Source organism: Aotus nancymaae, unplaced genomic scaffold (assembly GCF_030222135.1).
Source record: "Aotus nancymaae isolate 86718 unplaced genomic scaffold, 86718_ANA_hifiasm-v0.15.2.pri h1tg000019l, whole genome shotgun sequence".
NCBI classification, from domain to species: Eukaryota; Metazoa; Chordata; class Mammalia; order Primates; family Aotidae; genus Aotus; species Aotus nancymaae.
This window is the reverse complement of record NW_026988431.1, coordinates 37,067,178-37,084,677: the sequence shown is the minus strand read 5'-3', so window position 1 is coordinate 37,084,677 and position 17,500 is coordinate 37,067,178. Positions and strand designations below refer to the sequence as shown.

The 17,500-nt window shown below is 35.7% G+C and overlaps 1 protein-coding gene across 4 annotated transcripts in view; it reads left to right on the top strand.

Annotated features, from left to right (window-relative positions):
• ATR (ATR serine/threonine kinase) overlaps nt 1-17,500 on the top strand; it is a 125,054-nt gene that overhangs the window by 26,301 nt on the left and 81,253 nt on the right. For all 4 annotated transcript variants that reach the window (XM_064378772.1, XM_064378773.1, XM_064378774.1 and 1 more), the window contains exons 9-18: nt 149-341; nt 585-847; nt 2,672-2,862; nt 2,946-3,046; nt 3,248-3,419; nt 6,318-6,488; nt 8,065-8,259; nt 9,814-9,999; nt 14,812-14,904; nt 16,551-16,681. In XM_064378772.1, coding sequence (XP_064234842.1) covers nt 149-341; nt 585-847; nt 2,672-2,862; nt 2,946-3,046; nt 3,248-3,419; nt 6,318-6,488; nt 8,065-8,259; nt 9,814-9,999; nt 14,812-14,904; nt 16,551-16,681 — 1,696 coding nt within the window. The remainder of the gene's footprint in view (nt 1-148; nt 342-584; nt 848-2,671; nt 2,863-2,945; nt 3,047-3,247; nt 3,420-6,317; nt 6,489-8,064; nt 8,260-9,813; nt 10,000-14,811; nt 14,905-16,550; nt 16,682-17,500) is intronic.

Sequence of the window (17,500 nt, the reverse complement as noted above, 5' to 3'; positions counted from 1 at the left end):
CATCTAGGAAAAAAAATGTCTTGGAGTTAATTGACTTTTATTTTATATATATACACAAATGTTACATATATGTGTGTGTATATGTATATGCGTATATGTAAAATTAACATTAGTAGAAATCTTGTTTAATAGACTTAATTTTTTTCAGCACCACAGGCACAATCACGATGTGTGTTTCTTCTGACTCTGTTTCCAAGAAGAATATTCCTTGAATGGAGAACAGCAGTTTACAACCAGGCCTTGCAGAGCTCCCATGAAGTAATCCGGGCTAGTTGTGTTCGTGGATTTTTTATCTTATTGCAGCAGCAGAATTCTTGTAACAGAATTCCCAAGATTCTTATGTATGTACTAAGATTTTAATTTGAATATATTACTCAATTGGAAAGATCATAATTCTCTGGCTGTATATGCAAAGTTATGTTTATTGTTGAATACGTAAAGCAAATGTTGCTTTTAGTTTTAGAATTTAACATGTTTTCCTTCTAGACTTTGTTTTACCAGTACCTTAGTCCCAAATTAAGCAAGACTATTTATACCACAAAATTAGGCAAGAAGGTTTAGTCTTTTTCTTTTTTTTCCCCCAGAGATAAAGTCAAAGATGATTCTGACATTGTCAAGAAAGAATTTGCTTCTATACTTGGTCAGCTTGTCTGTACTCTTGATGGCATGTTTTATCTGACAAGTTCTTTAACAGAACCTTTCTCTGAACATGGACATGTGGACCTCTTCTGTAGGAACTTGAAAGCCACTTCTCAACATGAATGTTCATCTTCTCCACTAAAAGCTTCTGTTTGCAAACCTTTCCTTTTTCTACTGAAAAAAAAAACACCTAGTCCAGTGAAACTTGGTGAGTGATTATGACTTATTTAATATTTTAAAACCCATTTAAGCTCTGTTTTTCAAATCAGTAAAAGAATTAGGCTGAAGCCTTAGAAAACTATAGGAAGTTACAGCCTTGATAAATTCAGTGCTCTGTATTGATTACTTATAAATGGGATAACTGGTATTAGATCGTATCACAGAACCCATGGGAGATGTGATTTGGGGATTTTTCGAATACTGTTGTGATTTGACAACCTAAATGGGGCATACCTGATGGTTGTTTCAATATTGTAAGATTCAGTATTCTATATCTTCTTTAGTGATACCAGAGACCTTCTTAATGTGTCCACAGTTACTACCTTGGACCTTGAGAACTTCAAATAGTTAGAGTACTTTGCCCAACTGAGGACTATAGCATGTATCTTCTTGGCCACTTTCCAGTGGTAATGGAGTATAAGCTTTTAGGGAGCAGGAGATTTCTAAAAATACCTAGAAGATAAATTTGTTTAGGTAGCAAGTTGAAACTTGTTCTCAAGTTTTCAAAGCGATGGAAAGTACTCCCTAAATCTTGTAATATAAGGTTAACAATAAAGCTAAGATCCTCTTTAGAAATGTGCTTTTCTTTTTTTTTCTTCCTGAGATGGAGTTTCACTCTTGTTGCCCGGGCTGGAGTACAATAGTGTGATCTCAGCTCACTGCAACTTTCGCCTCCTGGGTTCAGGCGATTCTCCTGCCTCAACCTCCCCAGCAGCTGGGATCACAGGCATGCGCCACCACGCCCAGCTAGTTTTTGGATTTTTAGTAAAGACAGGGTTTCACCATGATGGTCAGGCTAGTCTCAAACTCCTGACTTCAGGTGATCCACCCACTCTGGCCTCCCAAAGTGCTGGGATTACAGGCGTGAGCTACCACACCCAGCCTTTCTTTTTTTTTTTTTAAGAGACAGGGTCTTGCTCTGTTGCCCAGGCTGGAGTGCAGTCGCATGATCATGGCTCACTGCAGCCTGTAGCCTTGACCTCCCAGGCTCAAGTGATCCTCCCACCTCAGCCTCCTGAGTAGCTGGGACCATAGGATGTGCCACTACACCCAGCTAATTTTTAAATTTTTTGTAGAGAGGAATCTCACTTTGTTGCCCAGACTGGTCTTGAACTCCTGGCTTCAAGTGATCCTCCTGCCTTGGCCTCCCAAAGTGTTGGGATTACAGGTATGAGCCACCACTCCTGGCCTGCAATGTGTTTTAAGTCTATCTTGGTAACATATACTGGTCTACAAAATATGAAAGAGACTTGCTATTTTATAACAATTCTGGAAATTATTTTAGATTTAAATTATTTGCAGGCTGAGTGCAGTGGCATCTGCCTATATCCCCAGCACTTCAGGAGGTTGAGACAGGTGGATTGCCTGAGCTCAGGTGTTCAAGACCAGTCTGGGTAACATGGTGAAACCCCATCTCTACAAAAAATACAAAAATTAGGCAGGCATGATGGTGCATGTCTGTGGTTCCAACTACTCGGGAGGCTGAGGTGGGATGATCACTTGAACCTGGGGGGTCATGGGTACATGCTACAGTGAGCCATGATCCTGCCACTGCACTCCAGCCTGGGTGACAGAGCAAGACCCTGTCTCTGAAAAAAAAAAAAAATTGTATGTAACATTTATTAAATATAAAGTAAATTTTAATTTATAAGTATCCCTTTTAATTTTCTAAAATTCTGTGTGCTATACATACTTAAATATGAAACAATGACATTATAAGAGAACTTAGGATTCTTTGTGTTGACAGTTTTTTTACAGTACAACCTTGATATTTAATATGTTAAATTAAGTATTGTATACTCTTGTCCTTCAGCTTTCATAGATAATCTACATCATCTTTGTAAGCATCTTGATTTTAAAGAAGATGAAACAGATGTAAAAGCAGTTCTTGGAACTTTGTTAAATTTAATGGAAGATCCAGACAAAGATGTTAGAGTGGCTTTTAGTGGAAATATCAAGCATATATTGGAATCCCTGGACTCTGAAGATGGATTTATAAAAGAGGTTGATAATTTTTTTTTAAACATTTGAGTTTACATCAACCTAGCTCTAAAAATTTCTTTAACCAGTTAATTTTATTGTTCTAGCTTTTTGTCTTAAGAATGAAGGAAGCATATACACATGCCCAAATATCAAGAAATAATGAGTTGAAGGATACCTTAATTCTTACAACGGGGGATATTGGAAGGTATACTTGGCAGCATTTGTATTCTTCCTTATTTATGTTGGCCATTCTCCTTTTTTATTTGCTTGGTGTTAAAAATGGTGATATGAGATTTATAGTCAAAATTTGAGTCAACATGCATTTATTCATAGATTTCCATTTGTTTCTTGGACATTGATTTTATGTATATATATGTATTCATATGTATGTTGTTTGTAATTTTAGGGCCGCAAAAGGAGATTTGGTACCTTTTGCACTCTTGCACTTATTGCATTGTTTGTTATCCAAGTCAGCATCTGTCTCTGGAGCAGCATACACAGAAATTAGAGCTCTGGTTGCAGCTAAAAGTGTTAAACTGCAAAATTTTTTCAGCCAGTATAAGAAACCCATCTGTCAGGTAAGAGTCAGCATTTGTCTTGACTATAGGCAATAGTAGTACTTTTATTTAAGAGTTACAAAAAAGAAGAAATTTATATGTGTTTTATTTGGTTTTTTTTTCTTTTTCTTCAACTTTTATTTTAAGTTCAGGGGTATATTGCAGCATGTACAGGTTTGCTACAAAGGTAAACATGTACCATGGTGGTTTACTGCACAGGTCATCCCATCACCTAGGTATAAGCCCAACATCCATTAGCTATTATTTCTGATACTCTCCCTTCTCCTACTCACCTGATACGCCCCAGTGTATGTTGTTCCCCCCATGTGTCCATGAGTTCTCATCATTCAGCTCCTACTTATAAGTGAGAACATGTGGTATTTGGTTTTCTGTTCCTGTGTTAGTTTGCTGAGGATAATGGCTTCCAATTCCATCCATGTCCCTACAAAGGACATGATCTTATTCCTTTTTATGGCAGTACAGCATTCCATGGTGTATATGTGCCACATTTTTTTTATCCAGTCTATCACTGATGGGCATTGAGGTTAATTCCATGACTTTGCTTTTTTTTTTTTTTTTTTTTTAAGACCGAGTTTTTACTCTGTTGTCCAGGCTGGAGTGCGATGGTATGATCTCGGCTCACTGCAACCTCCACCTCCCAGGTACAAGTGATTCTCCTGCCTCAGCCTCCTGAGTAGCTGGTATTATAGGTGCCTGCCACCATGCCTGGCTAGTTTTTGTATTTTTAGTGAACTGAGGTTTCACCATGTTGGCCAGGCTGGTCTCAAACTTCTGACCTCAAGCGACCCACCCATCTCGGCCTCCCAAAGTGCTAGGATTAGAGGCATGAGCCACTGTGCCTAGTTAACTTTGCTATTGTGAATGGTGCTGCAATGAACATACATGTGCATATATCTTTATTATAGAATGATTTATATTCCTTTGGGTATATACCCAGTAGCAGGATTGCTGGGTCAAATGTTATTTCTGCCTCTAGGTCTTTGAGGAATTGCCACACTGTCTTCCACAATGGTTGAACTAATTTTCACTCCCACCAGTAGTATAAAAGTGTTCCTTTTTTTCTGCAACCTTGCCAGCATCTGTTTTTTGACTTTTTAATAATAGCCATTCTGACTGGCGTGAGATGGTCTGTCATTGTAGTTTTGATTTGTGTTTCTCTAATGATCAGTGATGAGCTTTTTTTCTGTTTGTTAGCTGGCTGCCTGTGTGTCTTCTTTGTAGAAGAGTGTTTTCATGTCCTTTGCCCACTTTTTAATGGGGCTGTTTGGGGTTTTTTTTTTGTAAATTTGTTTAAGTTATTTGTAGACTCTGGATATTAGACCTCTGTCAGATGAATAGATTGCAATATTTTTCTCCCATTCTGTAGGTTGTCCACTCTGATGATTGTTTCTTTTGCTGTGCAGAAGCTCTTGAGATTAAATAGATCCTATTTGTCAATTTTTGCTTTTGTTGAAATTGCTTTTGGTGTTTTGTGATGAAATCTTTGCCTGTGCCTATATCCTAAGTGGTATTGCCTAGATTTTCTCTAGGGTTTTAAGTCTTTAATCTATCTTGAGTTAATTTTTGTATATGGTGTGAGGAAGGAGTCCAGTTTCAGTTTACTGCATATGGCTAGCCAGTTATCCCAGCACCATTTATTAAATAGGGAATCCTTTCCCCATTGCTTGTCTTTGTCAGGTGTGTCAAAGATCAGATGGTTGTAGGTGTGTCTTCTTATTTCTGAGTTCTCTAATCTGTTCCATTTGCTTGCTTTTTAAAAGTTTTATTTTCTTTTTTAAACATTTCTTAGAGACCAAGTTTCACTCTGTTGTCCAGGCAATATACAGTGATCATGGAGTGGCATGATCATAACTCACTGACGCCTCTAACTCCTGGGCTTAGAGACCCTCCCACTTAAGCTTCCCAAGTAGCTGGGACTACAGGTGTGCACCACCACACCTGGCTAATTTTTTTTTTTTTAAGAGACGACGTCTTCCTATTTTGCCCAGGCTGCTCTTGATATCCTGGCCTCAAATGATCCTCCCACCTCTGCCTCTGAAAGTGCTGGGATTACTGTCATGAGCCATTGTGCCTGGTTTAAAAAAGAAAGCACTGTGTTTGCTTTAAAAAATTATTGTTAAGGTCGGCCATGGTGGCTCACACCTATAATCTTAGCACTTTGGAAGGCCGAGGTGGTGAATCACCTGAGGTCAGGAGTTCAAGACCAGCCTGGCCAGCATAGTGAAACCCCGTCTCTACTAAAAACACAAAAATTAGCCAGGCATGGTGGTGGGCACCTTTAATCCCAGCTACTTGGGAGGCTGAGGCAGGAGAATCACTTGAACCCAGGAGGTGGAGGTTGCAGTGAGCTGAGATCATACTGCTGTGCTCCAGCCTGGGTGACAGAAAGAGACTCCATCTCAAATTAAAAAAAAAATTATTGCTAAAAAGGATGTATTTAGTTTATTTAATAGAACTGAAATCTTGCTATTTTATTTTAGGATATTGGTCTGAAGATGCAGATTATAAATGGGGGAGGAAGAAAATCATCTTATAATGATGTATATAGCCTTTTTAGTGATAGTAAACTCTTTTATGCCTTGGTATTACATTATATGACACTTTCTTTTAAATATATTCAATTAATGGCTGAAAAGTTAGGTTATGCTAAAATACTGAATTTATTTGTGGTGTAATCCTTAGCATGATATTCAAGTGTCTTAACTAAGTCTGATTATATCATCTGTAAAAGGCAGATTATGATATAATCTTCCTCATTAAAGTTGTTATAAAAATTGAATGAACCAATTCAGGTAATATAGAATACTATTTGATACTGCCTTCTATGGTAGCTTAAAAAGTATTAGTTAAAATTTTTTCTTTGTGTGAAAACTAACAATAAAATGGTTTTTACTCTAGTTTTTGGTAGAATCCCTTCACTCTAATCAAATGACAGCACTTCCGAGTACTCCATGCCAGAATGCTGACATGCGAAAACAAGATGTGGCTCACCAGAGAGAAATGGCTTTAAATACCTTGTCTGAAATTGCCAACGTTTTTGACTTTCCTGATCTTAATCGTTTTCTTACTGTAAGTTGCAGCATAGAGTTCACTTGAAATTTCCAATTCAGTATTTTGTTCATTCCATTCTAGATTTTGACTTTGATAGGAGATTACTGCATACACTGTAAAACTTAAGTTTATTTGAGTCATTGTTCTTTATGGTTAGCTGTCCTGAAAAGTTAATAATAACTGAATAATGCTAATTAATGCAGTTAACTATTTGAGTCCTGTGTCTTTGGTGCTGTGACTGGTTCTGTTGGTAATTTGAAGTCTAAGATGATTATTTCTATTCCTAAAGAGTTGGAATAATACAGTATAAAACTATAGTGATATAGATGGTCTACCATGACATATTTTATAGTATGGAGTGGTTTGGGAAGCGTTTGACAAGTCATTGGGTTCAGAAAAATAATTTTCTACCACTTGTGTTCAGAAAAAAAAAAGAAGAGAAAAGAAATTGGGGCTGAGGTTTAAAAGATGATAAAATAGATTATAGTTTTACCTTTACCCAAAGGCAAAGTTTCCTGTTGCTTTCAATTAATAAATTATAATAGCAATTCATGCAGAATTTTTCCCTACATTATTACTATTGTTTAACAAACATAAATTTCTTATAAATTGGTCAAATACTGCACGGAAATATGATAGTATGTGGTAAGGACCATAAAACATGCATACCTTTTCATTCAGTCACTCTACTCTGGTAATCAAAAAGCAAAGATGTTTATTATAACATTATCCAAGTAGCAAAACAAAACAAAAGCAAAACCCTCAGCAGAAACTAAATGTCTTAATTTTAGGTTGGTTGATATTATGTAACCATTAATATCATAAAGTATTACAACATTGAGGAAACTACCTTATAATATTGCAACAATCATATAATGTTAATATTAAATTGAAAGGTAAGACACAGGTACCATGTAAGTGTCTCTGAGGGCAGAACCTGGGTCTTGTTCACGATCACATCTCCAGTGCTTAGGATAGTAACTGACATGTAATAAGTACACGTAGAATGAATAAATGTAAGACCATTTCTCTTATCTTTGGATTTTGTATGTATTTTATTAAAAACATCTTAAAGGAATAGACAAAAATGAAAAGAATTGTTGCAGTATTGGGATGATGAGTGTGTTAAAAGTTCTTTTAATGTATATTACAACATCAACTCTTAAATGTAAAAAAGTCTTTAAAAATTGCTTTTATGGTTACTCTTGCTTATTCTTTAAATGCAAGTTAGTTCAAGTAATACTTTAGATTTGTAATTTCTACCTTAGAGTATAAGTATATTTTAATACATGCTCCTGAGAAATTATCTTTTTTACTTTTACATTTGCTTTTTTATTGTCTGTTTTTCTCCCATTTTACAATGTAAGATCTGTGCTCTCAGGTGCCTTGCCTATTTTGTTTACTGCTTGAATCATAGTAAATTGCTCAGTAAATATCATTTGAGTGAATAAATGGTCAATCTGAATTCAAATATAAGTCATACATGGACTCCAAATTTGTGTGGCATTTAAAAATATTTTTGCACAGAGCTTATGTGAATATTTTTTTCACCCAGACAGATGTACTTTTTGGTAATTGTTGCGTTCTTTTTCAGAGGACATTGCAAGTTCTACTACCTGATCTTGCTGCCAAAGCAAGCCCTGCAGCTTCTGCTCTCATTCGAACTTTAGGAAAACAATTAAATGTCAATCGTAGAGAGATTTTAATAAACAACTTCAAATATATTTTTTCTCATTTGGTCTGTTCTTGTTCCAAAGATGAATTAGAACGTGCTCTTCATTATCTGAAGGTAATTAAATATTTCTAGATATTTTACTTTTTTATATAAATTAGCATTATACAAAAGATGTAACATTCTTCTAGGAAGGAAGGTGAATAATTTATAGCCTATCCTAGAAAAATATAAATTTAAATGTTGTTACGTTAAATAATCTTTGTCCTGAGAGCATATTCAATAGAATTCTCCTTTTGTTGTTTTCTTTGATTATTTCACCATAATGGAATATGATAGTCATTCTTTCATAGGAGAGGTTCTCAGCCTATTTCGATACTTTTCAGTTGATTGGAGTTATAAGTTGACTGATGATAGACGCTTAATTATACCTTCAATTAAGTAAGAGGCAACCACCTTCAAATGTAGTATAATGTCTGTATTTAGTTACTTAGTGCTCTGATTACAGTTTGGTCCAGTTTTTTTGCTAGTTTTTACATTTAAAATTGTAGCCTGTGCTGCTTTTTTTGGTGTCATATTAAGAAAATATCTCTGAGGAATACGAAACTACATGGGAACAGGAAAACTATTAGAAATATACATATAACTTTACTGTTTTTTCTGATGTTAATTTACTTCATTTGTTTCATAATATATTCTAGTAGTAAATCTGTTTACATGAGAGTTAGTGAATATCAAATATATCTTTATCTTGAGAAAGTATGATACATCTGTATATTGCAAACATAGTATGATAGTGTTTATGGAATATTTACTACATGTCAGAAATTGAGCTAAATAATTGATATGGATCATTTCATGTAATCCTCACAGTTATCCAATGAAATAAAGGTACTAGTATTATTATTATTATTAATTGTGATGGAGTTTTGCTTGTAGTCCAGGCTGGAGTGCAGTGGTGTGATCTCGGCCCACTTCAACCTCCACCTCCTAGGTTCAAGCAATTCTCCTGTCTCAGCCTCCTGAGTAGCTGGGATTACAGGTGTCTGCCACCAGGCCGAGCTAATTTTTGTATTTTTGGTAGAGGTGGGATTTCACCATGTTGGCCAGGCTGGTCTCCAACTTCTGGCCACAAGTGATCCACCTGCCTCTGCCTCCCAGAGTGCTAGGATTACAGGTGTGAACTAACATGCCTAGCCACAGGTGCTATTCTTTTGGTTTTGTTTAGTAGCTAAGGAAACTAAGGCAGAGAGAGGTTAGATTAGGTAACTTGTCCAAGTCTGTGTAACTAATAAATGACAGCTGGAATTTAAAGCAATCTGAACAGAAAGACTGCTGTAAGCCACTTTACTACATTTCCTCCCAGTGTTATGTGTCTCCAATAATGAGCTGATGATATTATAAGACCTTGGAGAAAACTAGGACTTGCTTTTTAATATTTTATTTCTAAATGAAGTTGGATCACTTCTCTTCATTACATATAATCCATGGTAGACCTACCAGGATAGAATAAGATTAGAATTTTTTCCAATGCCTTTTCTTAATACCATTAGTAAATCCTGTTATCTGACCTAGAGCTCCTGATGTACTAATAGCATGTTAAAATCAATATACTTATTTCCATGATGTTAGTATGAAGAAAAAGCTTTTTTTAATGTGTCTTTGGATTAGAATGAAACAGAAATTGAACTGGGGAGCCTGTTGAGACAAGATTTCCAAGGATTGCATAATGAATTATTGCTGCGTATTGGAGAACACTATCAACAGGTTTTCAATGGTTTATCAATACTTGCCTCATTTGCATCCAGTGATGATCCATATCAGGGCCCAAGAGATATCATATCACCCGAACTGATGGTAAGAAATATGTTCTATGAGGTTTGTTTGTTTTTCTTCCTTTTGCAGCTTAATTATGTAATTGAAGAAACAATTTTTTTGGTAATTTTCCGGCTGCTAGCAATTTGTTTAAATTTTAAGTTGGCACTTTTATTTTGAAAAAGTTGATTTGAATTGCATGGTTACATGCACAAGATCATGAACATAAGATCACGTTTATTTTCTTATAGCATTATCACAACTTTATTTACGTATTTACATACTTAGGGCATTAACAACATATATTAGCGTTGAAAAATATGGACTTTTAAGTGGTTTTAGTAGATTTTTTCACTGAATAAAAATATTGAGGTTTGTTTTTCTTTACTACTTTTAAATTACATATATATTAGAATATGTTTATAGCTCTCTTCTCACCCTGCCCCTCCAACTACTCTTTTCTTAGCTCAATAGACTAAACTTTTTAGTTCTAACTATAGTTTACTCCATTGTTGGTTAGAAAGGAAGTTAGAAAATATGTTCTCTTTTTAAAATATTTCCCTACCATAAATTTGTACTTGAAATCACTTTACTGTTTATCTTAAAAAAAATATAAATCCTCACAATTGAATTACTATTTTTCCTTTTCAACTGCCCTCATTCCGATAAGAGACTTAAAGGACTATTGGGAAAATATCTTAACCCATTTATGCTGGAGGTTGCAAAATTTTTTTTGTGAAAAATCAGATCTTAGTGATGACCTTGAGCAGTAGGATATAAATAACTCCCACAAGCTTAGCATTCCAGTAATGAAACTCTGGGCATAAATTCGTTAAGAGAGATGTTTATCTCTGCTTTCTCATTTCCTAGTCTAGTCTGGCTCTGTTCTCATTATTCTATGAAATTCCTTTTGTCAGGGTCACCCTCATTCTTCTTGGCTATTAAATCTCATAGTCACTTCTCTGTCCTATCTTATTCAATCTTTCAGTATCATTCAATACAATTGGCCATCCTTTCCTACGTGGCATCTCTGATACCACATTGTCTTAATTTTCTTTTTTGCTTCACCTTTAACTCATGTTTAGTCTTCTTTACTGGCTTTTTTCCTGTACATTATATACTTTATCCTCTAAATATTAGAGTAACTCAGGACTATATAACTGGCTCTTTGTCCTCAGTCATCATTCTCTCCTTTAATGATCTTCTTTGATCTCTTTCTTTAAAATGAGTTATATTGATAATTTTTTGTTGAAATTTCAGTCCAGACTGTCTCTGAGCTTTGGACTTGTGGTTTTATATAGGTTAGATCCTGGGAGGAAACAGATGGCATACACACAAATGTTTACGTGGAAATAGTTTAACCAAGGGGCTACTTTTAGTGGCATGGGAAAGTTAAGAGAATCAGCAAGGAATGTTAAGGAACCCAGGGACTACAAACAGCAGAAAACTTAATGCCCCACTTAGTTCTGGGAAAGGGGAAGAAATCAGGTTACTAGAACCTGATTGAGAGCCAGGACCATGAGGGGGGTCCTCTCATTGTAGAGGAATGTAGCCACTGCCAGAACAACCTCAAAACACAGACAGAACAGGAAATATGAATACCATACTCTCTCCTCCTACCCTCTGTTCTAGTGGTGTTTCCTGCTGACTGAATTCAGTGGAAAGGCAGAGGGCAAGGGATCCTAAGTAATGCAGTCCAGTCAGTCTCCCAGGTACAAAGCAGGGCAGAAGGCGGCAGAGAATGGACCTGAGGGCGAGAGAGGAATGCAAACAGAGATATTTACCATTTCATCATCTCTACTCTCATGTCTTATAAGCATCTCAAACAATTCCAAGTATATTATGTTCATTAGAAATCTTTATTTTCCATTTCTAACCTGTTTTTCTCCCAGTCTTACCCATCTCAGTAATGGTACCACTATCTACCCACTTACATGAGTCAAAACCTGAGAAGCATTTGTGAACCATCCATTTCCTTTTATAATCAAACTGGCAAATTTTATTAAGTCTCTCCAAAATATATCCTTTCATTTCTGCTGCCACCACTGTTACACAACCATCATCTTTCTTGGGACAACTGTGAATGCCTCCTAACGGTTCTGTCCTTTCATCCTTCCCTCTCTACAATTAATTATTTACACAGCCTTTGGAGTGCTCTTTTTACAAACTCATATCATTCCCCTGATTAAATTCCTTCTATGGTTTTCCTTTCTTCTGCCTTTACATAAAAATATGAAACAGAATAATATTCTTCTTTACAGAGTGGTCACATTCTCAGTTTGTAATAATATGAACAAAATACTTAACCATATACTAAGTACTTAGTGAATGATATCTTTTTTTTTTTTTTTTTTTGCTTTTAACATAAAATAAAATCTATAAGGCCATACATGATCTGCCTACCTTCCTACTACCTTTCTAGTCTCACATGGTACAACTCTTTTCTTCCCTTCTCCCTATATTTCAACGTGATTTCCTTTGTGTTTCTTAAACGTGCCAAGCTTTTTCCTGCTTCGAGGCCTGGTGCCTGGTTGGTCTCTTCACTTGGAATAATCTCCTGGATCTTTCTCTTTCTTTACATTTCAAGAGTTTCCTGAATGCCCTGTCTCAACTCCCTTACCCTATTTCTTGTTTATCACAGGATCATGTTTATTTTCTGATAGCATTATCACAACTTTCTTTACATATTTATTTAGTGTCTTCCATTCATACTAGTCTACATGTAAGCTAATGAGAGAGAACAACTTTGCTCATCTTGTACATCTGTACCCAGCACAGGATTCTAGGCATATGTAATAAGTATTTGGTGAGTGACAGATGGATAAAGTCAAATAATTGTTTGTCTGAATGCAAGAACTTTAATATTGGAATGTTGACATAGATTGTGTGATTTTTATTTGCTTTTTATTTAAGCAACATAAGCTGGAACTATACAATTAGTGAAAATTGTGGCTTATCATGCTAAAGTTGAGCCTCAATCTAAATCAGAAGTTTGCAGAACAAAATGCAATTTCAAGTTTTAAAAACCAAATGATTTCCTGTACTAGGCAAGATCAAGATTTATCCTGACCTCTAATCTGGAGAGGCTTATAGGATACCTCACTCCTCTCTATCGTATGGTAGCACATACCCTCCTACCCTTTTCTTGGCAGTGCATGGAACCTGAAGATACCTAAGTCAGACGCCTCAACATCAAGCAGTATAACTTTCTTACATAGTTCAAAATGCTTTAGTTGCTACTCATTCCCAGCTCTTTTGTTTGCTTCTTTCTTCTTCCTGTACCTAAAGTTATGAAACAGAAGAATATTCTTTTTTACAGAGTGGTCACATTCTCAGTTTGTAGTAATATGAACAAAGTGATTTAATACTTAACCATATACTAAGTGCTTAGTGAATGATATCTTTTTTTTTTTTTTTGAAGTCGGGTCTTGCTCTGTCACCCAGGCTGGTTTGCAGTGGCACAATGTCAGCTCACTGCAACCTCTGCCTCCTGTGCTTAAGCGATCTTCCCACCTCAGCCTCCTGAGTATCTGGGACCACAGATGCGTGCCACCATGCCTGGCTAATTTTTTTGTAGAAACAGGGTTTTGCCATGTTACCCAGGCTGAGCTCAAGTAATCCACCTGCCTCGACCTCCCAAATTGCTGGGATTATAGGCATGAGCCACTGCACCTGGCCAATAAATGGTATCTTACTTAGCCTTTACAACAACTCTATGCAGTAGGTGGTTTTAGTGTTCACATTTTACAGACTTGGAGGAATTAAGTAACTTATAGAACATCACATTAGGAAGTGTCAAAATTAAGATTCAAACCTAGATTTGGCTGACTTAAAGCCCATGCCCTCTTCTCCAGGACCTTCTCTTAAGAAAGTATTAACTCAGCTGAGCACAGTGGCTTACGCCTGTAATCCCAGCACTCTGGGAGGCCGAAGCAGGAGGATTGCTTGAGCCCAGGAGTTTGAGACCAGCCTGGGCAACATAGCAAAACCCCATCTCTACAAAAAATACAAAAAATTAGCTGGGCATGGTGGTGCATGCCTGTAGTCACAGGTACTCGGGAGGCTGAGCTGGGAGGACTGCTTGAGTCTAGGAGGTTGAGGGTGCAGTGAATTGTGATTGTGCCACTGCACTCCAGCCTAGGTGACAGATACCCTGGAGGGGGTTGGGGAAGAAAAGAACAGAAGAGAAAATAAAAAAAGAGAGAAAGAAAGAAATAGGAAGGAAGGAACTCTGTTTAAGAAAAAAGGAAAAAGAGAAAGGAAGGGAGGGAGGGAAGGGAAGGAAGGAGGGAGGGAGGAAGAAAGGAAAGAAGGGAGGGAGGGAGGAAACTTCAGGAAACCCAAAGTGTCATGTATGATGATATCTAGCCTGCAGCTTTTGATGCCCATGATCTTGTACCACTTTTCCCCTATGTCAGATCACTATGATGGTAGGATACCTTTTCCTTAATCAAGTACTTCTCTACCTTAGCTCTAAATGTCATGGAATAAGAACAGTTTCTAGTCTTTATCTTTTCTTTTCTTCTTTTCCTCTCCACTCTACATCCTGACATGAATCAGATCCTGAGGATCCCACCCCAGCTCACTCCATGATTAAAAAACTCATAATTTTCTCATTGTACTGTACTGTTTAATCATATGTTTTCATGGTGACTGTAAGTCATTTCATTAGTTTCTTTAAATACTGCATGTGAAGAGATATGCTTTTGGAGAAGCTTAATTCACCAAGTATTTATTTCTGATATGCTAATCTAGTTAGGTAAAATATAAATGACATTAATTAAATAATTAAAATGTCAATTTAAGAAATTCAGTTTGTATAAAGCTTACATATTATCTGTTTTTATTTCTTAGGCCGATTATTTACAACCCAAATTGTTGGGCATTTTGGCCTTTTTTAACATGCAGTTACTGAGTTCCAGTGTTGGCATTGAAGATAAGAAAATGGTAAGTAGTGATGGTTGAGTTCCAGTGTGCTAAAATAGAATTTATACAGAATATAGATAAATTCTGCATCTAGCTACAAACATTCAAAGATGAGAAATAACCAAACATGACATTTGCTATTGCTGAACAACTTATATAAGCTTTTTGAGAGTCTAAAAATTGGAATTGTGTTCGTTTTATTTAGTTTATGAGGGATAGAACACCCAACCCAAAGTAACCAAAAGGAACTTGTGGCTGGGTAACAAAAAGCATAAGGAGCATAGCTTTGGGCATAACTTGATTTTGCACTCAAAAAAATTCTCAGAATCAATCTTTTGGTTCAGATTCATCTAGATTGGCTCTGTACTTAAGAGGCAGGTAATGAACTCAATAGCTTCAAACTCACGCATCACAGCATCTACCCCAGCACTGGAAAAAAGAGACCAGCAATCACTGAAAGCTCAAACAATAGTTGCATAATTGATTCTCCTTGGTTTACCTTGATCTGGTGTGGGTCCTGGCCCATGGTGTTTTTGAACACCAGAAATCTTAGGTTAATATGATGTAAAGCAATTTTATGTTTAAATGCTTGTGCCACAATGAAGTGTCATTATGACTGCTCTAAAAGTTGGCCACCATTGGAAATTTTTGGCCTGTAGATTGGAGTAGAATGTTAGATATTGGTAAAAGTTGATGTTGCTTTCCACCTCTGCAGTCAGTAAGATTACAGTAAAAACAAACAAACAAAAAACACCTATGAATGGAAGCTTTTATTTCAGTCTATATTTTCCCCTTTTTATATAACCTTAAGGAGCCAAGAAAGACATATGATACTTTATTAAACTTCGCAAATTTCAGCAACCAGTGCCTGTTCTTTTGGTGTCAGCTAGTAAATTTAATCCCCCAAACAACTATTATTCCATCTACATGGCTTCTTTCTTATTGTTACCCCAATTGCTATCCTAAGTGAGAGAATGGCCTTGAATCTAAGAAAACTAGAGTTTGTGTTGTAAACCATAAAGAGCTTGCATGTTTTGGCATATAAAGTCTACCAGAGACTTTCTTTACTTCTTCATTATAAACTGGAGCTGCTGATAACAGGTCTGGTTCTGTGTTTTTCTTGTGTTTCATTTTCTGAATATATCACTGGTTTTTTTTTTTTACCAAATTCAGGGCATCTTGATTTTAGTATAATTAAGACAAAAATTACCTTAACTATTGATCACTATGAAGTATTCCATTTACTTCAAAATTTTTTATGATCCTCTCAAATTCAAATGATTTTGATTCAGTTTGTTTTATATATATATATATATATATATATATATATAAAATGGCAGTTTGAGATAGTTATGAAAGAAATTAAGCAATATGCATTATACCCTTAATAAATTAGAAATTTTACTGTTCTAGAAGGATACTGGGACAAAATAACAAAATCACTTTCAGGGGAAAACAACAAAACAAAGAACTCGACTTGTATTCTTCAAATAATTCCCACCTAAGAAATTGGACAAAACAAACTGGCCAACATTTATTTGCTCTTTTGTGTTATCTGAGAATAGATGACACCTTGATATTAGGTGGAAAGAAGTTGTCCTTAGTGCTCATCTGCTTCTGGCAGCAAGTTTATAAGCTTTATTCTGAAGCACTACTTAACTCTATAGGCCTTGAAAAGTTTGATGTCTTTGATGAAGTTAATGGGACCCAAACATGTCAGCTCTGTGAGGGTGAAGATGATGACCACACTGAGAACTGGCCTTCGATTCAAGGATGATTTTCCTGAATTGTGTTGCAGGTAAATGACTGCCTGAGTTTTTTAATTTTTTTTTTTTTTTTTGCTTTTTCCAGTGGCACTAACGTGAATTATTATCTCTTTGAGGGAAATTAGGTTCAAATAATAAATAATTAAGGTAGAAAGTTTATTCATTTGTATTGAAAAAAGATTGTATTTACTTCTTTAAAACATTTTACCATGGAAATCTTTTAACATACTGGGAAATAGAAGAATTATTAATGAACCTACATACCTATTTCTCAGCTGTAGCAGTTATCAATATTGCTAGTCTTTTTTTATCCACGTCTAACTTTTTTATTGTTAGTTGGGGTATTTTAGAGAAGATCCTAGAATCATATCATTGTACGTGTAAATAGTTTAGATCTATCTAATTGATGAAGGCATTTTAAAAAATAACCTTCATTAATTATACTTAGCAGGATTAATAGAAATTTCTCATCTAAAACTCAGTCCATATTCACATTTTCTCCAGTTGTCTCAAAGGTATTTTTCCCAAAGATGTTGTATATATCATGTTGTCTATGTCATTTCCCAGAGATGTTTGTATGTATCATTGTTTCTTGAACTAGACTCTAAATGAGGTTTACATATGTATATTTGGTTGCCTCCCTGGCTCCTTAAGTGTCTCTTGTAAACAGCCTCATCTCTTAAATTCCCTACCCACACGTTTTACTTATTTTAGTCTGTTAAGATTTTAGGATTTGGGATTTGGCAAATAGCTAATTTAACTTTTCTATCTTTTCTTTCTTCCCTTTTTTTTTCTATAAATAGGTATGTAGATATAGATGCTTGATTAGATTTAGGTTCAATTTATTACCA